This window comes from Danio rerio, chromosome 3, assembly GCF_052040795.2.
Source record: "Danio rerio strain M-AB ecotype USA chromosome 3, GRCz13ab, whole genome shotgun sequence".
Lineage (NCBI taxonomy): Eukaryota > Metazoa > Chordata > Actinopteri > Cypriniformes > Danionidae > Danio > Danio rerio.
The window spans coordinates 5,433,970-5,456,666 of record NC_141023.1 but is presented as its reverse complement, the minus strand read 5'-3'; the positions used below and the strand labels follow the sequence as shown (position 1 = coordinate 5,456,666).

Below are 22,697 nucleotides of genomic sequence, written 5' to 3'. Positions count from 1 at the left end.
AAAACCTCAAAGTAAATAAAAGTCTTTTATGTTGTCATTATTAGATATTGTTTGTAGAAATATTAAGCAAATAATGAATTTAATAAATTATAAAACAAAGGTGTAACAAAACTTCCAACATTAACTAATAACTACTGAAAAAAACAACTGTTTTTCTGTTTGTGACTGGCCTGAAATGATCATTTATTGGTATTTTTTAAACACTCTGAAGTAGTTTACTTACCAAGGGGTTAATACAACAGTTTTACAAAACACCTAATAAATTAATTAGCTTAAACCCTGATAATTCCCTGCAGAAAAATCCAGCTTAAACCAGCCTAGGCTGGTTGGCTGGTTTTAGCTTGTCGACCAGGCTGGTTTTAGAGGGGTTTTGGCCATTTCCAGGCTGGTTTTCAGCCATTTCCAGCCTGGTCTTAGCTGGTCAGGCTGGAAACTGACCAGCTAAATCCAGCTAAAACCAGCTTGACCAGCCTGGTTTAAGCTGGATATAGCTGGTTTTGGCTGGGCTCCCAGCCTGGCTAGGCTGGTCAAGCTGGTTTTAGCTGGTCATCTCCCAGCCTGACCAGCTAAGACGGCCAAAACCCCTCTAAAACCACCCTGGTTGACCAGCTAGAACCAGCCTAGGCTGGTTTAAGCTGTTTTTTTCCAGTAGGGAACTGTTGTTTGTAGCTATATTTAATGTTGTTCATCTTTTAAAAATCATTTTGTCACCTTGCAGCAGTTATTTATTTAGTCAATAACTCAATTTCGCCACTAGATGTCAGCAAAGATGCATTCTGTGTGCAAGATCATCAACGACACAGAACATATCTAGTAGTGGTATAATATTGTTGCTGCGTCCCAATTCCCACACTTTCCGTCCTAAATAGTGTTCTAAAATATAACTATTGCCAAACCGTAGTGTGTTGAAAAGAGTATCGTTTCATGGAGTGTAGAACCGTCCGTACTCTACCCACTAATATTAACCACGAGCGTTGAACATTAGAACTACAAACTCTGAGGTAAAGTGTAAACAAACTACAGACATGATGGACGCAAAAAGACCAACCGTCAAGCAGAGATACATCGGTAAAGTTCTTTTAATGACTGTTAATTATTTTCTAGCCAACTGGAAAATCTTTAATCATGTTTTCTGTGTTATATTTCATCTGCAACAACAGTGTGAACTTCCACAAAGACGTGTTTGGACATTAACTTCTGAATTATCCAAACACCTGCAGAGATTTCTCTGCATGAAAGATGAATCTGCTGCTGCTTCTCCAGTAAGGTAGGTCATTTAATATGAAAGTGATGTGAATGATGTGTCATGTACCAAAGCTAACACTCTGTTACACACTTTAAAGTATCTATTTTGTCTTCACAAAAATACATGCTTTTAGGATGTGTAAATATTATATGCAAATTAGGAAGCAGTACACGCTTTTAAGAATTTATTAGGAAAGTAACTTACATACACATTTTAACACATTTAACCATTTAACATTTTAATTGAAGCCTTAAACAGGAAGGCATGAACATATATTTTAGAAATATTCTTCAAATTTCTTGCATTTCTTATAGCCATTGGTTTTTGGAGAGCAACATTTCAAAATGTCAACTGGAAAGACATTTTTAAGATCCTCAGATGTTTATGATTAACTAATAAAATTAGAGCATTATTTAAAATTGTTCATTGCATTTATCCTGTGAAACTGGTGATTGCTTGTTGTAAAGACATTGATTTGAGGTGAACTGCATCCCAAAGATGTTTTGTTTTTATGATGATTCTGTTGATTTGAATGTTTGTATATATGGTGAATTTACTCTTTATGGAAAATTCCTAAAACACAAGAGTAAATGCAAAATCAAAGAGTAAACAAACTTACTCATTCTATCATAGACATGGGTAACTACTTTAATAAGTAAAGATACAACACATAATAGCAAAAACACTATGAATACTCATTATAAATCACTTGCTGGAAGAGTTTAAAAACACAAATAATACGGTGGCCAAGAGAGGTTAATGTGCTGCAATTTAAGAAAACACAAACAATAAAAAACACCAGCAAATTAAGAAAAGAACTTCATCCGTTTGACACCAAATGTGTTGCAAATCTGCACAACACAAACAAATTATGAAAACGCACTGCAATTTCTCTTAACTTATGCAGAGAGGATGGTAATACAACAAAAATGTTTCAAAGGGACCCAAAAACATGCCGAACCTGGCTATTTAGCTTATGGATATTTAGGCAAATGATATACAAAAGACAAGGGAATGGTATAATCAGGATGTTAAAATAAACAAAAACAACAACAACAAAAAAACTTCCCTACTGAATAAAACAGCTTAAACCAGCCTAGGCTGGTTTGCTGGTTTTAGCTGGTGAACCAGGCTGGTTTTAGAGGGGTTTTTGCCATTTCCAGGCTGGTTTCCAATCATTTTCAGCCTGGTCTTAGCTGGGAGAGGACTAGCTAAAACCAGCTTGACCAGCCTAGCCAGGCTGGAAGCCCAGCCAAAACCAGCTATGTCCAGCTTAAACCAGGCTGTTCAAGTTGGTTGTAGCTGGTTTTAGCTGGTCATATTCCAGCCTGATTAGCTAAGATTAGGCTGGAAATGGCTGGAAACCAGCTTGAAAGTGGCCAAAACCCCTCTAAAACCAGCCTGGTCAACCAGCTAAAACCAGCCAACCAGCTTAGGCTGGTTTAAGCAGGTTTTTTTCAGCAGATTTATCTTTTACAGCTTACCTAAACAATAGCCATGGTGCAATAAACAAATCCCGTCCGGGTCTGTCATGTTTGTGGGTCCCCTTGAAACATTTTCGTTGTGAGAATTTGCATCGTTTTCTTAATTTGTTTTTGCAACACGTATGCTGTCAAACAAACGAACATCTATTCTTAATTTCCTTGTAATTGCATATGTTTTTTTGAATCTCTTGACCACTGTATTAAATAGTTTTTAGAAATTATAATAAAATTGCACATATACACGCAGTGGCTCAGCTGTGACTGTGGGAATTATTTTCATCAGAAGCTGCAGACACAACATTTATTAAATCAAATCAAATGTATTCATAAAAACAACAGTTGTTAAATACTAATCAATAATGGATTAAATAATGGAAACATGAAAACTTAAAGGGTCATGACACCCCCCTCTTTCGGTTAAAGTCTACTTCAGAATTTTTTCAAAGGATGCATGATTAATGGGCGTGGAGCTCCGCGAGCATCGGGCAGGAGTGGGCGTGGCCAGCAGGGGAGAAGGGGAGAGAATAACTGTTGTTGACAGTTAGCTCACAAAATGAGACACAAACCGTGAGGAGACGCATGAGTTTATAGTTCATAAAGTTAAAATGCAAAGAAATAAACAGTAATTTAATGCCCTGCTACATTAGTTATTCATAATTTCATATACAGATAACCACAATTTATATCATTATAAAGATAAGTGTGTTCATGTAAACACTAGATGTTGAATGCAGACTCAGTGCAGCAGGTCTCTTGCCCTGTCTATTTTAACCATTAGCCCTGCTGGTAATCTGGTGGATTTAGGCAAACACAGCAGCACGGCGATGTGTCTAAATGTGAACGAACTCCTGATAAAAGTCAACGTCCGCCATTCTTCAATTCTCGCACTGCTCTCCCGACAAAAATGCTTGCAGCACACACACAGCTTTGCTGTATGATCGGCCCTGACAGGATCGCGGAGAAAAAACATTCAACAAACCCCGTGGATCATGGAAACAAACACATACGAGCCTTCATGAACGGCTACTGCGTGCCGTTGGTCTGTGTCTCACAGCTTGCTTGAAACTGGCAGGTCTGCCTTCAGAAAGCACGTGCTCTCATGAATAATTAAGCAGCCGGCTCTTCTCATAGGATAAGAAAACTCCGCTATGAATAATAATGAGAAACCGACGCGTCATCATTGCACTTGCAGTACTGTGCTCCGTCGCCGATTTTGATCCCGCCCCAAAAATCATTTTAAAACCGGAAGCTGAAATGAGCTGACAAAAGCTCAACATTATCCAGTTTTCCCCACAATTAAAGCTGACAGGTGCTAACAATGTCTTAACTGATGCTCAACACACACAAATCTGTTAATATAAAAAAAGTTCTCCAGTGTGTCCTGAACCTTTAAAGATCCAGACCTACATTTACTTATCACTGAATCTCAAGATCTTCAGAGAGTCGAGAGTATGAAAGAAAGGAAGGACAGTCTCAGTGAAGGTGGTTTTGAATGTGTGTAGAAGTGTGTTATTTACAGAATCAGAGAAACACACTGTTCCACTATCATAATCCAGTTCAACTCTCACACGCTCAGGATTTTGATCAACAGAAAATCCAGGCCATTTTGACATACTAAAGTTATCATAGTGAACACTCCAGTTGTCAGACGTTAATAAATTAGCTCCCTTCTTGTGGCTTGATTCTGTCATTACTCCAATAGTCCAGAATTTACTGTCTTTCACCTCCACATCCCAGCTGTGCTTTCCTGAGTTATAACCCTCTGAACCCAGAACATACGGATGGTAGGGTTTCTCTGGAGTTTCAGGAATCTTCTCTCTCTTCACAATGGTCAGATCATCAGACACTACAAGATCCGGATGAGCTGTTTTTGGATCCAAAAACACAGGAACTGAGGAGACACAATCAACAACTGCTTTAATCTGAGGTTCAGTTGTAGAAAACCTTATAATGAAAGAATACCTCACAAATTCCAAGATGTTTATGAAAGTTTTTACATGCATTTCTCTAAAACTCCTTAAGTTAGCATGCACTCAAACTCATGTACTCTTCTAAATTTCATATGTAAAGCCGGTCATAATTTGTTTTATGTACTTCTTTTTTACATGTTTGTGTCATCTTAATTTATGCAAGATTGTAAATGCAAACTGCCATTCAAATCTGCCTCCACTCTGTTTGCAACTCCCATCATTCAATCATTTCCCAAAACCTTTGGTTTTGTCAACTCTGCCATGTGGAAGAGAGTGTGTTTACTTCTGGTCACATGGAATTCCTTTAGGGCGGAGCTATCATTAATTTATGCTTAAGGGCGGAGCTATCATTAATTTATGTTTTAGGGTGGAGCTATCATTATTTTAGGGTTTAGGGCGGGACTATCAGTGGGTTTCTCGTTTCTGCTGACTTCATTAATCAATCTTCCTTCATTTTGTTAGTAGTCTTTCAACAATACACTTACTTCCCGAAGGACAAAATTAAGCACCACCCTGCAATTATTTCTCATTACATGGTTGTTTCAAGTGTATGGATGCGACAGTAACAGAAAAAAGGAGAGGGTGCTCGCTGCAGAGCCATTTGAGGAGAGGTAAGCTCCAGAGAGGGGGAGCATGAGCTGTCGCTCCTCCTCCTGTAAGCTGTTTCAATGCGTACACCAACCCCACCCCTAACCCTACCCCCAGTGACATCACTCGTAGAAGAAGTGCAAAAAAGGTGGAGCTCAAGCTTAACCTCCCCCTCTCTGGAGCTCACCTCTCCTCAAATGGCTCTGCAGCGAGCACCACTTGGAAAAAAGGGCAACCCCAACTTCCATTTCTTTAATTTTGCTTTTAGTTCATGTGAGCACTGTGGCAGTCTTGGCCGACCTCAAATGCTCTTGTTGGTTGAGATGTGTGATGACTAACATCATTTAGGATAATAGTAATAGTAATAAGTGTGTAATTTTGCAGTAAAATAATCTCCTGCTTTACTTAATAAATGTGCTTACACGTTAATAACAATAATAATGTTGCAGTAACTTGCCCAACTAATAATTACTAATAACAATATGATTATTATAAGCATTTCAGAACGTGACATTCAGTACATCTTGAAGGATTCGGATTTCTGCTTTCCAATCTGTCTCATCATGGACCAACGTTTATCCTTTTCATCATCCTGTTTCTCAGTATTTAACTGTGAATTGATTTTAACTAATGAATAAGTTAAAACTGCTTACTGTAAGAATGTTCTGTGTCCTTGTTTCTCTTTTTGCCTGTCTATTTTAACTTTGTTTTCTGGAGACACACAAACCAGGTCATAGGTCATGGAGATCTCTCTCTCTCTCTCCCCATACAGAGGAGAAGAAGACACCTGTTCTAGTTGTCCTGATATTGCCTATAATATTATAGCTGTTTGATTGATCTGTTTTTGAGTATAATAAATTTTAATGTAACTCCTTTTTGTGTGGAGATAGACTGTGTGTAGTAAATATATTGCAGCAGACTGTTGATGGAAACAGTCTTGAACCAGCCTGATAACACAGCTGAACATACAAGAAACATCCTTGAGTCTTTAACACAGATGGTCTTTTGTGTCTATTGTGTTCCTGGTTTAGCTTTTTACAGGTCGGAGATCAGCTCCTAATAACTTAGGGCAACCTCACCTCTAGGCATCAGGTCGCCATCCATATCTGGAGACAGATACAATGCTTTCTTTGACGCACGCATTAAGGCCATCCATATCTGGAAGTAGATACTATGTTTCTTTGACGCATGTATTTAGAATTGTCTATTTCTGTTGTAACCAATGAGAACTGTTTACCTGGATCCCACCCTTTCTGGACTTGTGTAAAGAGTATAATTGTTCGATTGTTGAAACTATAAGCAGAGCGGCCTAGGAACTCATTGAGAGTGTTGAAGCTGGCTTCTGCGAATGAAACTGCAAACTATCTTCAGTAAACTTAATTTATTTTTTAAAAATCTCTGACTCCGGCTCTTCTTCATCTACCAGACTGGTCATTCTTTGGGTTAAACTGTAAACTATCCCTACAATCTGTTGAACAGATGTGAGTTTGTTATTATGTCCTGATGCTGGATTGGTAGATGATGAAAGGTAAGTTTATGTTTAATTGATGTCATTCATTATATACCAGAATAAGTATGTTTTTCACTCATTGATGACTAAAATAATCCAGCAGTTTAGCATCATGAAGACAGTATAGTCAAGATCAGAGAAGTTCTGTAGACTTACTGTACTGGAAAATGTTATTAATCGTCTCCTCCATCTTTTTCTTGATGTTGGACATCAGGTTCCCCAAGTACCGTGACACATTTACTGAAGCTGCAGATGGCAGTTCTGGATACGGCTGAGAGATCTGGACTCTGGAAGAACATTCAGGAGTCAGAACTGCAGTGACTTTAGCTTCAGAAGCACAGAGCGCAGAGACAATAGCAGGTCACTCACCTTCTTATAAAGACATCAGCGTCCTGCAGAAGAAAAAGACAACTGATCATCAAGAGCTCAATCAATCAATCAATAACTCAATCAATCAATCAATCAATCAATCAATCACTCATCTAGAATCAGACCTTCAGTAAGCAGTCATCACTGGCGTTCAGCATCTCCTCTGTGTCTTTGATTGCATCTGTAAGTGTTGAGATCTGACTCTCGATCTCCTCCACTGTCTTCTTCATTATCTCCTCCTCTTCCTCCCTCAGTGCAGCGATTGCTGCTTGTTTTTCCTCTTCGAGTTTCTGGTGAAGCATCTCAAACTGATGTTCAATCTGTTTCTGTGTGTAGTCGACCTTAAACTTTAAATGAAACAACATTGATGCTAAATCAACAAACATCATTACATCAGCTCACATAAAGACAAAAAATATACATCAAACATTTAAAAAAGGTTTTCTTGATTCTCCTCCAATAGAAGGTTTTTGACTATGTTTCCTGGTGACTGTGCAGGCCATGGGAGATGTTCAGCTTCACTTTCATGTTCATCAAACCTCTCTGGCACCAGTCTAGCTGTGTGTATTGGTGCATATTCATCCTGATACACTGCACCGCCTTCAGTGTTTGAACCATTGGGTGCACATGGTCCTCCATAATGGTTCGGTAGTTCTTGGCATTGACGTGCGCATATAGCACTAGTATTGAGTCCAGGGAATGCCATGATATTGCAGCCTAAACCATCACTGATCCACCTCCATGCTTCACTCTGGGCATGCAACAGTCTGGGTTATACGCACACCATAAGTCTCCCAGATGTGGGAAAGACAGTGAAGGTGGACTCATCAGAGAACAATGCATGTTTTTTGTTGTCCACTGCCCAAGATTTTTGCATGAGTGACCACAGCTTTGGCGATAGCAGCCCGGTCATGTATATTGACCCTATGAAGCTCCTGATGAACAGCTTTGGTGGAAACAAGAGGGTTGAGCTGCAATTATTAATTCTGCAGTGAGTTGGTGAGCTGTGGTTTTATATTTCTGGATACAAACTGGGTTAGCACCCGGACATCCCTTTCAGAGAGGTTCCTTTAGTTACTCCTTTTGGATGTGGTTCTTCTTTTTGGTGGTTTGCTGAGATTGCTCTGGATATCGTGGTTCTTGATAATCACAAAGACTTGCTGTCTTGGTCACTGATGCACCAGAGAGGTTTCCCCCACAAGTCTAAGGACATGAGCTATAGGGGATTGGGTAAGTTAAATTGTCCATAGTGTATGTGTGTGAATGTGAGTGTATGGGTTTTTCCCATAGATTGGTTGCAGCTGGAAGGGCATCCGCTGTGTAAAACATATGCTGGATAAGTTGGCGGTTCATTCCGCTGTGGCGACCCCTGATTAATAAAGCGACTAAGCCGAAAAGAAAATTAATGGATGAAGTGACATCTTAGAAGCAGCATATAACTTAGTGTATTTTGTTGCAGAATCCAAGTGCCTGAGGCAGGGTGTGGGTGTGTGTTTGCCTTTGCTGAGTATGAGGAAATTTTAATGAGGTCATTTTGCTGTGGAGGCCTTGTTGTGAACTTTATTTCCTGTTGTTCTGCCCCTTCTCATTACATTCAGGTTTTTGAGAACTAAATCACTTAACTGTTGTGTTTTGTCTCTTCATATTTATTTGTTTTTGTGTGACTGTGCAATATATTCTGAGATAACAACCTCTAAATAACTCGGGATCATCCTGGAACTTTGAACCTCATTGACTGTCAGTGAATACGCTCAAATCCATATACTTACATCCACATTCATATGTATCTGCTTGTCTGACATGCTGCAGTTTTTAACTGTTTTCCATCATATTGTGACAGAATAATACATACAGTAGGTGAGAGTTCAAAGTGACTATTACCGCCAGGGCATATACAGCCGCTGTTTGAAATTGATGCCGCTCTATTTTTAGTGTATGACCGCAGTTCAATAATGAGCCGCCAGGGGGCACAAAGGGATGGGATGCGAACGGACAGAAATATCCTATACAGCAGCTTTAAATATGCTACTGTGCTTGTAAATGAGATTAAACAATAAGTCAAAGCATCATAATTCCTTTAATTATCATTTCAAATTTGTTAACAATGCACATAATGTTATTGACGTAAACTTAGGCTAAAACGTACCATTGATAAACATGACCTACCTCAAGCAGATCACTTAAAGGGCACCTAGGTTACCCCTTTTTTCAGATTTAATATAAGTCTTTTGCGTCTCTAGAATGTGTATATAAAGTTTCAGATCAAAATACCCATCAGATTGTTCATTATACCTTTTACAAGATGCTGTTTTATACTGATTTCCAGCAGGGGGTGGTTTTGTCGTACTGCGCCTTTAAGCTTTTTCTTTCTCGCCCACTATTTCTACATGCCTCCTCCTCCCTCAGCTGCGTGAGACAACAGACAGACTTAAAGGAAGAAGGTCTCACGTAGCGTTTGTGAGATACTACAGTAAGAACTAACCTTTACTAATCAGTATTGTGAAGTTGCATTGATGAGTCACACACAATATCGTTACAAAGTTAACGCGCGCGCGTGCGCGCGCACACACACACAAACCCACACACACCACAGATGATACACACACACACCGGCAGGCAGGCAGACAGAGCGCGCTTAGCCTAGTTAAGGCTAACCTCAAGTACTGTGTGGATATCTGTTATGCTAATGTACAAAATAAACCTGATTTAACTTCCACAAACCGGGATTGAAGCGTCTTCTTTTATAATTGTTCTGACACGCGGCTGTGCTGATGAAGTAAAGCTGAAGTAAAACGCTGTAATTAATTACACACATACTCTGTTTTAAAACACTTTAAACATGTGAAACTTACTCTTAATCACATTTGATGATGATTGCTGATCCTAGCGAACAGAACAGAGCTTTTATTCCCGGTTGCTTTGCGTATGTCTGTCTGGTCTTGTTGACATATACACGCGACTACCGGAACATGTTAATGCGCGCAGCTGTCAATCAATTCAGTGGGCGGGGGGATCGCACACCTACGTAATGGTGCAATCGATTTGAAAACAGCTCCAATTGGCCGCCCCTTTTTTTTGTAGTTAAATTGTAAAAAAAAGGACTGGGTGTGTTCATATCACCCCAGTATGACGGTTTATACACTATACCAACACACAGATCTGTCCAAACAGCTTGAACAGTTTGAACAGTTGATTTTTTACCATAGGTGCCCTTTAAAGTATAATAAAAATAATGTTGCCGCAGGACATAAATTAAGTCCTACAAGTTTATTTTTTATATTTTAGTTTCAGTTTTGTTTGTTTTTTTTTACTCAAAACGTCTGTTCTTCTTTAAAATAATTTTTAAATTTATTTTTATTTTTTTTTAACTTGTAATGGCTCAGTATCTCAATATATACAGTTGAAGACAGAATTATTAGCCCCCTTTTGATTTTTATTTTCTTTTTTTTAAATATTTCCCAAATGATGTTTAACAGAGCAAGGAAATTTTCAGTTTGTCTGATAATATTTTTTCTTCGTGAGAAAGTCTTATTTGTTTTATTTCGGCTAGAATAAAAGTAGAAATTATTTTTTTAAAAACCAATTTTGGGACAAAATTATTAGCCCCTTTAAGCTATATATTTTTTCGATATTCTACAGAACAAACCATCTTTATACAATAATTTCCCTAATTACCCTAACCTGCCTAAATCACCTTATTAACCTAGTTAAGCCCCTAAATATCACTTTAAGCTGTATAGAAGTGTCTTGAAAAATATCAGGTAAAATATTATTTACTGTCATCATGACAAAGACAAAATCAATCTGTTATTAGAAATAAGTTTTTAAAACTATTATGCTTATAAATGTGCTGAAACAATCTTCCCTCCATTAATCAGAAATTGGGGAAAAATTAAACAGGGACGCTCATAATACAGGGGGGCTAATAATTCTGACTTTACACTGTATATTCTCAATAAACTTCACAGCCACAAACATAACAAAACACAACTTGTAATAAACTGGGCAAGGATTAGATACTAAGAATTGGATACTTGTTATATAATTTAAAATTTGATTCCTCTTGTCCAATTTCTGCATGCACATTTTTTCACTCGCTACTCTGCCCGGAACTTCGCCGCTGGAGAGCACCTTTAATCTAAACATTTGTTTAAAGATGGACCGCAAGATGTGCTGAGTGGCTACATATGGTGAAGAACGATGGCAAAGCTAAGTGTGATTATTGTAATAAACTAATAAGTTATAAAGCAGAGTGTCCCAACCAACAGGACTAAGGAGATCAATCGAGTACGCGCTTCTTGGCGAAGGTGCCCGAAACTCCATGCGTTGCATTCACTGCGTGTTCAGCGCAAATGTCCGCTAAAAGTCAAATCTAATACTGTACATATCATCGCCAAAGAAGCTCGCCTTTACTAAGTTTACACTGAAACTGCGGCTCATAACAACGAACGGTATTGCGCCGATGGTTAGCGCAAGAATCCCGCTCTGCCTGCTCATGAATTGGGTCAGCTGAATCACCAGCTTTTCCCCTAACACAGAAAAATGAAGATCAGCTCAGACTGAACCTTTAAATTGACACAAACTGAAACCAAAACTTTTAAAGAGTGATAGAAGTGAGACTTTACTTACTTTCTTTTGTCTATTCTTTTTTTAAGGTGTATATTATTTTTATTTTTTGATGACTGCTTTAATGATTTATTATAATCTTTTGTTTGTTTTGTTGCAGAAATATTATTTATTAAATTGACATGCATATAAAAACAGCAGTACAAAATAAATATTTCTTACTGCAATGCTTCATTTTTGTTTGATGCAAACTATACAATTATTTTTCATTAAGTAACAGATTTTTTTATAGCAGATAACCTACATTCATGCACATTCAAGGCAGTATCATAATGAGAAATGGAATTCATTGTTACTATTATGGTCATTTTTTATCATCATTAAAGAGCCCGTATTATGGGTTTTTGAAAATTCCCCTCCATGTAGTGTGTAACACAGCTCTAAGTGAAGTGAAGTATCCAGCTAAGGCTTAAATCTGTAAGAATACAGTGTTTAAAACTGTTGATTCATCTATAAAAGAGTCGACTCATAGTGCTTCAAACGAATCGCCTTGATACCGATTCATTAGGTGTTTCGCCGTTGACGTACGAACGAAACCAAGTTATTCACGTGCACGCGCAAACCCGGGAGATTTCAAACCTGAGGCCCCGCCCTCTGACACAGAAACCCAGACACACACACACACACACACACACACACACACCCACAAACACACACACACACACACACACACACACACACACACACACACAAACATGCAGGTCGATTGAAGTCACACTGCAGATGGATATATTGAGTCTCTACCCAAAGATGAAACCTCAGCATTATAGCCAAGCAGTTGGAAACTACTGGAAACTTCTGGAAGCTACATGCTACAAAGAATACTTCATCTGAGTTTGTTAAAGGAAGGATCAGTAAAGAGTAACTGATGGACGTCAGGATGGGTTTCTTCCTACCTTTCTCAAGTGTAAGTACGTGCGGTTAAAGTTGTTGCCTCGTTTATTCTAGCTTGCAAATGTATTTAGTTGTGATTTGTTACTTGTAACCGAGTGTACAGTATCAGGTTAACTGGCTATATTCTCTAATCGCGTGCAAAGTCACGTTAAAAACGCGACGCGTGCTGCTTTGTTTACGGAGCTCCGTGGTAGAGTTCTGCATTCCCGCGGCTGTAATAAATTTCTGAATATATCGCGGGAGCGGTCGGTAACGGGTTTAATTTGGGACGGGAGCGGGCTGTCTAGCAATATCACGGATATTGCTATGCGAATGAGAAAGATGTGTCTGCTTGGTGCTTGTGTGTGTGTGTTAGTGCGCACGCGCGCGTATGAGAGAGAGAGAGAGAGAGAGAGAGAGAGAGAGAGAGAGAGAGAGAGAGAGAGAGAGCGAGCTTTGTGTGCTTGGTGCTGTGTTTATACAGACAGCTTGGCTGTCTGGACTGTATACTGGGTGATTTTTGGTCCCCCGCTCTAGCGGGATCGGGCGCGGCGGGCAGAAAACGGGGCGGGTTCTCAGGCTAAAACCTGGCGGGTGCGGGCGGAAGCGGGAGCGTTGTCGTCCGGAGGTGTGTGTGTGTGTTTTTGTGTGTGTGTGGCAGCTAAAATCCACGCCTACACTATCGAGCGTGTATGAACTGTGTTACTTTTTATATTGCTGATTAGCTATTGGCCATTTCACTCTCTGACTGAAGGCAGTCGACCAATCGCAACAGGCTGTCATTGGTCCAATCAGCGCAGATTAGCTTCGCGCTAAGGAGGGGTTTGGGAACAAATGAATCACTGGACGATTCATACGGGAGTCGCTGGGATAATTAGGTAAAAATAAATGCAGATTATAAGACCATGAAAGTGTTTTTTTGACCTTGCATGCATATTAAACTGTTGTTGGAGACCCTTACAACCAAGATATGACCCTATTTCATGTATAATATGGGCTCTTTAATATTCTATGGCCTAATTATTAGACATTCATTTTGGAATTATTGCACACAAATATTAATGTCTTCGCAGCATTAGTTAGATAGTTGTTTCTGGTTTTTGTCAGTCCTATTAAGGTTGTTTTAAAATACAATAAATCCATTAAAAAACAATTTGCAACGGTGCTCATTTATTTTTGGTGGGTGCTCCTAAATTTTTTCTGGTGCTCCTAAAAATTTTTTGGTGTTCCTAAATATTTGAAGTTGGGAGCACCGGTGCTACCAAGTAAAAAAGTTAATTTCGAGCCCTATATATATATATATATATATATATATATATATATATATATATATATATATATATATATAAATAAAATAGATATAAATAAAAAATGCATAAACTAGTATAGCTCAGAACAATATGTTGTTTAATTTTTGTCAAGTAGCTGTGTAATAATTGGGATAAAGTACCTTCAGGATAATTGTTTTTGCGGATTAAAGCCCTTTAGTCATATACAACAATGCTCTGGTCCGTGTCGGGGTGCCGATAAGCCTGTTGGTCTTTATTCTATGATAAGAACCTTCTGGATGTACTTTATCCCAAACTTTACAATCATGCATGTTGAGATGTTCAGTTTGCTCACCTTGATGTGTTTAGCTGATTCCTCAAACTCTCCTTTAATGTTTTCTTTGTGTTTACGATTCTCTTCTAATGTCTTTATTTCTGTTTTGAGTTTCTCCTGGAATTGAAAATAAAAGACAAGAATAAAACACCTACTGCAGGAAGAAGAGAGATGTGTTAAAGAGAAACATTAAACTACCACTGACTTCAGTAGTGCAGGGGTCACCAGTTTTGGTCCTGTGGGCTGATGTCCCTGCAGAGTTTAGCATCAACTTGCCACAACACTCCTGCCTGGAGGTTTCAAACTTACCTTAGTAAGACCTTAACTAGGGTTGGAGCTGAACTCTGCAGGACTCCAGGCCTTCAGGAACAAGGTTGGTGATCCCTGATGTAGACTGACTTCACATTATATTAATATTATGGTCATGCTTTCACTTTACTGATAATATCAATAACCATAATAATCTTGTGGTTGTTCAGAATCAAACCAGGCAATGTTTGAAAACAAAATAAACATCAGAACCTCTTTAAACACACAAGCATCAAGAATCAGCAGATGTGTCTCAGTGGTAATATGCTAAATGCAGCAGTGTGTGTTTTGTAGAAGTCTGACAGAGATAAAGTCAAACAGATCAGTAATAAGAGAACCTGCTGATGCTGTTTTTGAGTTGTTTATTGATCCTCTGATGAGATTTTGAGAGATTTAATGTTTCATTTCGGTTGATTTCATATAAGATTATTCAGTGATTCTACTGAATCAACACTAAATCACTTAATTAACTTTACTTTAACTTTTAAATTTAACTTAACTTAAGTGGTGCGAGGTTTCCTTAAATGGACTGATCAAGCTCTATTAACTTCTGGTGTTTTACAGTTTGCGGCTAGATGTGCTCTGAGGTCTCCTTGTCAGCTTCTTTGCCTCCACATTCTGCATGTTTTAATTGTTTAAGCTAGTCATGATGATCTCTTACAAATGTGATATTAAGCTTGTCATAATGATTTTTTTACTGTTGATGTTTCTTTAAATATGAAACAAGATGTCTGACCTATCTTATGTGATGAAGCAACTTCACTAATGTGTTTGACTGTGTGATTGGTGTGTTTTTCAGAGGTAACACACTCTAAACACACAAGTTGTTTGTTCTCACAGTAAAGTGTGAGTTTCAGATTGTGTAAACTGCAGATCTCCTCAGACCGTGGTGAAACTTCTCTCTTTCCTCTTTTTCAGGAATGATGAACACAAGTTTTTATAATGTAAGATTTCTTAGGCAAAATAGGTAAAAAACACAATTTTTATACATCAATTATAAATCAATATTTTGGTCTGTGTGTTTGATTTTAATTAAAGAGAATGATAGAACCATAAATGAAGGTATATAGCCATCATTGTCCCAATTCTAGTCAAATATTGTGACAAATATCAGTGACTGATTAACATATCAATGCTGTAAAACGATAGTGATTTACACAAGGAATATGTATTTGACATTTCTTTGCCTCCATTTTGTGCTTTGAATCAAGCCATAGATTATTCTTGACAAATGTTATTTTAAGGTGAATAAAATGCCAATATAGGCTGCATAAATAGTTTTTTTTTTCAGTTTTGTAGTAAATTTTAGTTTATTATCATTTATAGGCTTTAAAAACAAAAACAAAAGAAATGACTTGCCTCAAATGTTGAAGCAGCTTCACTGGCAGATTTAAATGTGTGATTGGTGTGTGTTTCAGCATAAACACACTCTACACACACAGGCTGTTCATCTTCCTGACAGAAGAGCTGGAGTTTCTTATCATGTAAACTGCAGATCTCCTCTGACTCTGATGAACTTCTCTCTTTTGTCTCCTTCAGGAATGATGAACACAAGTTTATTAAAAAGATTTCTCAACCAAAAGGGGTAAAAAACACACCCATTTTATACATAAACACACTTTTTCTTGATTCAAATACAAATGAATGCTAGAGCCACAACACCATAAGAATAGTAATTATTTCTCCCATTCTTGTCAAACATTAGTGACAGCTTTAACTGACAGTCATTTACAGAAGATAATCTAGACGGCTCGCTGTGCACTGAAGCTAAATGAAGTCTGTGTTTCTTTGCCTCCATATTGTGCATTTGAATTGTTTAGTCTAGCCATGATTATTCCTTACATATGTGATATTAAGCTGGACAAAATGACAGAAATGTTGGATGCGTACATGTTATAATATCTGTGTTTATTACTATTGATAGTTCATTAAATATGAAACAAGATGTCTGACTTACCTTATATGATGAAATGGCTCCTCTGATGGATTTGAATGTGTGATTGGTGTGTTCTTCAGAGTTAACACATGTTAAACACACGAACTGTTGGTCCTCCACACAGTAGAGCTGGGGTTTCTCTCTGTGTAAAATGCACATATGTGGAGGAAGCCCTTGTGAGGATCTTCTACTGCACAAAGGACACCACTTTGTTTCTGTGTCTCTCCAGAATGATCGAAGACACTCTGTACAGTATTTGTGTTTACATGTTAAAACAAAAAGATCCTTGAAGACTTCTTTACACACAGGACATGTAAGATCTTCTGCTGACGCTGAATCCATCTTCACTGCTGTCAAGAGTTTAAGCAATTAAATCTTCACTCTGACTCTAAAAATTTCTCCAAAATGGTTCTTAAAAAGTTTCTGGTTGTTCTCCAATCAGATTTACATCGAGACAAAGTGAAAGCTCTACAGACGAGAGAAGGAAATCAGTCTTTTGTGTGTGAGTTTGGTAACAGGGTGGAGTTTGTTGATCATCTTCAGTTGGTTAAAACAGGTCAGACGAGATATTTTTCAGATTACATTCACACGAACTTGCTCTCATCTTTCTGAACCCACAAAACATCAAGAACATTTATTAGAAACACTCATGACATATTGTGAATTTAATTCATAACCAAACATTGCGAAGATTAACTTACAGAAGAGAGCAACATTGTCAGACACGACAATCCAGATTGAGGCTCTCAAACAAACAAAAAAAAACAAAAAAACAAACAAACAGCAACTGAAGTGTTTGTTATTTAAGGTGGGTGTGGCCTGAGAGGAAAAAAGGTTTTTATCTAAGATGTTCTAGACCAGAAGTGGCCAAACTTGGTCCTGGAGGGCCGGTGTCCTGTAGATTTTAGCTCCACCTGACCTGCATGGATGTTTCTAGAAAGCCTAGTAAGAGCTTGATTAGCTAGCCCAAGTGTGTCTGCTTGGGTTTACAACTAAACTTTGCAGCACACCGGACACAGGACAGAGTTTGGACATCCCTGATCTAGCCCTTACAAAAAAAGGAGAATCTTGTCATGAAGCACATTTAAGTATTACACCTTCATGTAGTACACTAGCACATGAAGTACACTAACAGCCGTGTACTACAAGTACTGTAATATGCTTGTGTTTTCTACTTGAAAACTGCTTGGGACTAAATTGGACCAAAATGAATACTATGAGTGTAACAGTAGTAAACTTAAAGTCCACAATTAGGCTTTTTCATTACGAGTATACTAGTAGTTTGCTTGTCTAATACGTGACTAAACTTGTGTTTCTTAAGGGCATTGCAAAGAAATCAGTTGTGTCTGCCTGAGGGAAGAGGTGTGAACTATGGAGGATTTTAGCTCTGTTTCCTCATGCTGGAGATATTTGCGGTATACTGTTATTGCTGTAGATTGTGCAGTTGCACACTATTAACGACCAGCGTTGGACTTAACTTCAGGATGGGAAATTCTACTCCCACCCCGGCCATCCTTTGGTAAATAAATTATCACTGTCTGAGGGTTTGGTAAATGGTACAGTATATAAACAGTGTGTCTCTTCACTGAATGACACCCAGTTCCTTCAGTTTTTTCAGTCTTCACTGAATAAAACGTTAGGAAGGGTTTGTTTTGTGCTTTGCTGTGGATGATAGTGAAACAAAAAGATCTTGATCTTTACACTGGGGCTGTGCAAAATAACAAACGCAACACATACTCATTGAAAATTTGTGCTTCAGTGTACATTTTTGTAAAACCGCAAAAACATACTTAAACATGTCAGACTTCAGTTTGTAGGTAAAATGAACAGTAGGGGGCAGTATGATGACAAAAACTTTTGTTCCTTTTCACAGTAATGACATTTACAGGAACATATTACTGTCAAATAAAGGTAGTTAGCATGGATGAAGGGGACACATCTCCACTGATATCTACCAAATGTCCCCACCAGTAATTAACTTAAAAATAATAATAATAAATAAATAAAAATCGCACTGTTATTAATCTGGACATGCAGAAAGCATTAAATCTTGTCCTTCCTCGAGTCGCGCCGCCCCCAAACACATTGGCTGAGCTTTTCCTCGCTGTCATGTGAGAGGCTATAGCTGTGTTCAGATGTAGCAGCACCAAAAGCTGCACAGGGGAATAAGGTGTGTGGTGACACACACAAGTGAGGATATTGGCAGCAAAAAAATGGTGGATGAGTCCATCGTTAATGCTTGTGTTTTTCCCGCTTTAAAGCACAGTCTAACGTTATAGCAGACTGATATAGTCTGTGAATATTATGCCCTGAAAACTAACTGCAGAATAAACAGCCACATATAAAAGTGTATGATCTCCGCCAATTCTCCTCTCAGAGTTGCATGTGCAATTTCAGTCGAAACTATTTGTCAGAAAAACTGCAGTCTGTGCTCCATCTGTTATTAATACTGATATATGAGACGTTTTATTTGCACTATGGCTAAAATAAACGGAGGTCTTTATTAAACTCTCTTTTTAGCAGTTAATAAACATTACAATTACAGTATCAGTCTAACCCCTTGACTCACTCAGGAAGGCAAAAGGATCGCAGGATTTATTAACACGTAGATTTATTTACAAACCCTTACTTGGAAGGACATCGATAACATAGGAGACACAGGAATAACATGGAGTGACAACAAAGCGCAACTGAGAATACCGGATGAAGGACTGAACAAAACACAAGCGACGACGCAGGTGTGGAAACCTGCGGCAGAGCCAGAGCGACAGAAGACTGAGGCATAGCTGGAGGAAAGAAGGAGCTCAATGAAGCTGGCAGGATAAAGGGATGAGGCGCAGCCAGAGGAGCAGAGTCCAGAGCTGGAGGGAGCCTGGTGGAGCCAGTGGGCTGACAGTCCACGGAGGAAACGAGGGAGGAGAGAGCCAATGTGGAGTCGTTGGGTTGGTGGGCCGAGGAGGAGTCCAGAGCTCGGAGGGTGGAGGAGATGATGTTGGGCGACAACCTCTGAATGGCAAAGCAGATAGGCAGACCCTCGGTGGGACCCCTTGAAGCTGGAGGGTGAGCTGTTGGACTGGCTGACTGTAGCAGTGCTGAAGTGGGCTGAATGGCTGTGGATGATGACATCAGTGGAAATGAAGAAGGTGGGTTGGGTGGGATGCTGCTCATGACCCTGGAGCTATCGTCTTCAGGAATCAACAGGGCTGAAATGCTGTCTGGAAACAGCTCCTTGGAACTTGGAATCAAACATTTGTTGTCTGGAAACAGCGGAAGGGGTATGACTTCGCAGGATCGTTTATCTAGAAACAGGAATCTGTCTGCATGATCCTCGAGGCTGCTTTCCCCTTCTTCAACATGAGGATGAGGAATTCGGGGGTGAAAATTGAATCCATGGGAAACATGAGGGAAAGGAAAAGAAAACACTGGGGCAAAAACGACTAAGAAAATAAAAAAGATGGGAAAACATGCCGTACTTTTCTGTTTTGGGCCTTGACTCACTCAGGAAGGCAAAAGGATTGCAGGACCTAACAATTAAATTTTGGAATTATTTTAAAAATACAATAAAGTCATCTTCTTAGGTGTAATTTGCTTTCAAAGTATTTTACAGTTCAGTTTTAGTGATCCTTATGTTTACAATTGCACTCAATTCGCAGTGCACTTTGAAAACACTGATATCATTTTGAACACAGCCGTGGCTCATGATGAAAGCTATAGTTGATCTATTATTTAAAATGTTACGTCGCCAAAGCTTGAGAAAACAAAAAAACATAACATACGTTAATGCTTTTAATTTATAGCCAGTATTTATTAAGAAATGTATCTATATATGACGTTTAGTCCGCCCCTGTTCACTAGTTATTGCATATAGATCCAGAGCATGCATCAAAACTGTCGCCACCTTTGTACAGTGCTCAAGACGTTCATAACGAAGTTTCATTCACAAACTAATCGCTCCCTCGCTGAATCACTGTGTTTCTGGACACGGATTAGATCAAATTTAACAGGGAGGGAGGATAATACATTTCCATGCACACAAACACAAACTCTTTGTCGGCAATGCCTGTGCTATCACTGATCTATAGAAAAGTGATGTAAAATTTGAAACTATTTAAAAAAAAATATTTGCATACTGATTAATTCAAGTACTAAAAGGTCTTGTGAAGTGCTTTGAAATGTGCGTTTTTTTTAATTCCATGTTTGACGTAATCTCAACTGAAACATGAAATGAGGGCGCGGTATAGTAGCTCCTCTCCTTAAAAAAAAAAAAAAAAAAAAAAACAGCCAGTAGCATTTTGGTTTATCACAGCTCTGCTAATGAGAGTGTTTGAGTTCAAGCGCATCAAATGAAAAGCAAATGAGAAGCATCTTGATGAGGACAGAGCATGGCAGATAATGTAGAGCATTTGATTAGTCAGAAGATTTGTTACATTTATTTTCATTTGTGGGAAAATACAATCACAGTACATTATAAAAGAAAAACATAAAAAAGAAAACAAAAGCAAACACAAAAGATTAAAAAAAAGATTAAAAAATTTATACATTTCAGCTGTTTTCAGACTTTTTTGTAAAAGAGTTATAGTTTCAAAGTAATACTACATTTCAGTATGCAATATATATGAAGTATATATATATATATATATATATATATATATATATATATATGTGTGTGTGTGTGTGTGTGTGTGTGTGTGTTTTTTTAGCTATATGTTAATGTAAAAGGTTTGTAAATTTACATTAATGTATATGAAATTTAGTTAATACGATATGAAAATTAAGGAAATATATTTTTATTTTATGTAAAGGTTCCGTTTTATAATTAACAAAACCAAACAAAACTTTTTTCATAGAAAGGAAAAGTCTTTATCAACATTGTCAATTACAAAAATCTTTCCAAAGCAGATTAGAATAACTGCATTGCCAATATAAATGAACTAGGAACTCCAGGTTTTGCTTACAAAAGGAGCAATAGGGTATATGCCGAAGCATGCTAATGGGACTTTTAATTTGCCAGTAACCTGGGTTAAGCGCTTCCGGCGAACTGTATGCAATGGAAAATCCGGCGCGTTTAAGGGCTGTTTTCTTTCAAAATCAGCGATCTCCTTTAGCTGAGTGATATCCAATATAAAGTGGGTCTCAGATTGTACATGAAGCACTGCATTAAATTACATATCCCCCCGCCATGTCTTTGTAATATGAGCGTTTATTTTACCCCAGTATATTCAATAGAGCTTCTGCGCTAGCCTGCCGATTCTGACGGGCGCGTGCGAGTAAACGGCTTTTTGTCTCGTTTTACGCTTGAGCAACTAAATGAATGCCAGAGTTTATTTAACTGAATGTTTTTTAATGACATTACAACATCGATGCTGTAAAAGGAACCGTATAAAATGGAAAAAATTCGCAAAAACAGGTCACCGGAAGTTTATCAGCATGGGAAAAACACTAGCTCGGCATGTACCCTATTAGTACCAATATCTGTTTTTATAGCGTTCTAAGCAAGTATTCACTGGATATGTACAATGATTAATTCTAAATGAAATCTTTTATCTTATTTGTAATGAAGCAGCTGTTTGGGATAAGCCATATTTTTCCCAGTCTTTTTCAGAAAGAAAAGGTTTCCAATAAAAAGTAACAATTAGAACTGATACAATTCCATTAAAAAATAAAGAGCTTATTGGTCAGAAGATTTGATGAGAAACTGGAGTATGAGGTGACGTCAAAAAATAAAATCATTAATCCTTTTAGGCAGAAGTGATAAACTGCAAACTTTGCTTATATTAGCTATACGATCTACTGTAAATGCAAATCTAGTCACTGTTTAGGAGCACACTAGCTTATAGATATCCTAAGAACTAACAGACTGATACTAACAGCTAAAAACGTTATTTTAAGAGTGTTCTGAACTACATATTTGCATGTATATTATATATTATTTATGTCATTGCATTCATTTACTGGGTTCAAAAATGAGTGTTAACCAATAAGAATGTAGTTGTGCTGTATAACTCTGAAAACATTAAAAGCTAACCAGCTTGCCATACAGTAAATCCCTAAAAAGAAAACCTAAAAATTATATTATCAATAAGTCATAACATTTTTTGTGTATCATAACTTTAAACATTAAGTTGAAACCTGATTAACTTAGTTTAGTTTTTACAAGCTGTTTAAAATCAGTTTAAAGGAATAT

The 22,697-nt window shown here is 38.0% G+C and overlaps 1 protein-coding gene and 1 long non-coding RNA gene across 4 annotated transcripts; one reads left to right on the top strand and one right to left on the bottom strand.

Moving 5' to 3' along the window:
• The first annotated feature begins 762 nt into the window (after window positions 1–762).
• On the top strand, window positions 763–9,884 carry LOC147845462 (uncharacterized). The gene is made up of 3 exons (XR_015480337.1): window positions 763–1,068; window positions 1,161–1,267; window positions 7,013–9,884. It is a non-coding gene; the product is annotated as an uncharacterized LOC147845462 (long non-coding RNA).
• Window positions 1,418–17,011, bottom strand: LOC147845461 (zinc-binding protein A33). Of its 3 annotated transcripts, XM_087243636.1 has the most exons (8): window positions 16,535–17,011; window positions 15,937–16,110; window positions 14,290–14,385; window positions 7,293–7,514; window positions 7,168–7,190; window positions 6,955–7,085; window positions 4,118–4,621; window positions 3,018–3,116 (listed from the first exon to the last, which is right to left on the bottom strand). In XM_087243636.1, exons 1-7 carry the CDS (start codon window positions 16,853–16,855, stop codon window positions 4,140–4,142), a joined length of 1,449 nt encoding a protein of 482 aa, XP_087099762.1. In that variant the 5' UTR covers window positions 16,856–17,011; the 3' UTR covers window positions 3,018–3,116; window positions 4,118–4,139. The 3 variants fall into 3 exon arrangements, 2 of the variants coding, with proteins under 2 accessions (XP_087099761.1, XP_087099762.1); XM_087243635.1 differs by having other exon boundaries at window positions 1,418–4,621; XR_015480203.1 differs by lacking the exon at window positions 7,168–7,190 and having other exon boundaries at window positions 7,277–7,514.
• Between the last annotated feature and the right edge of the window lie 5,686 nt (window positions 17,012–22,697).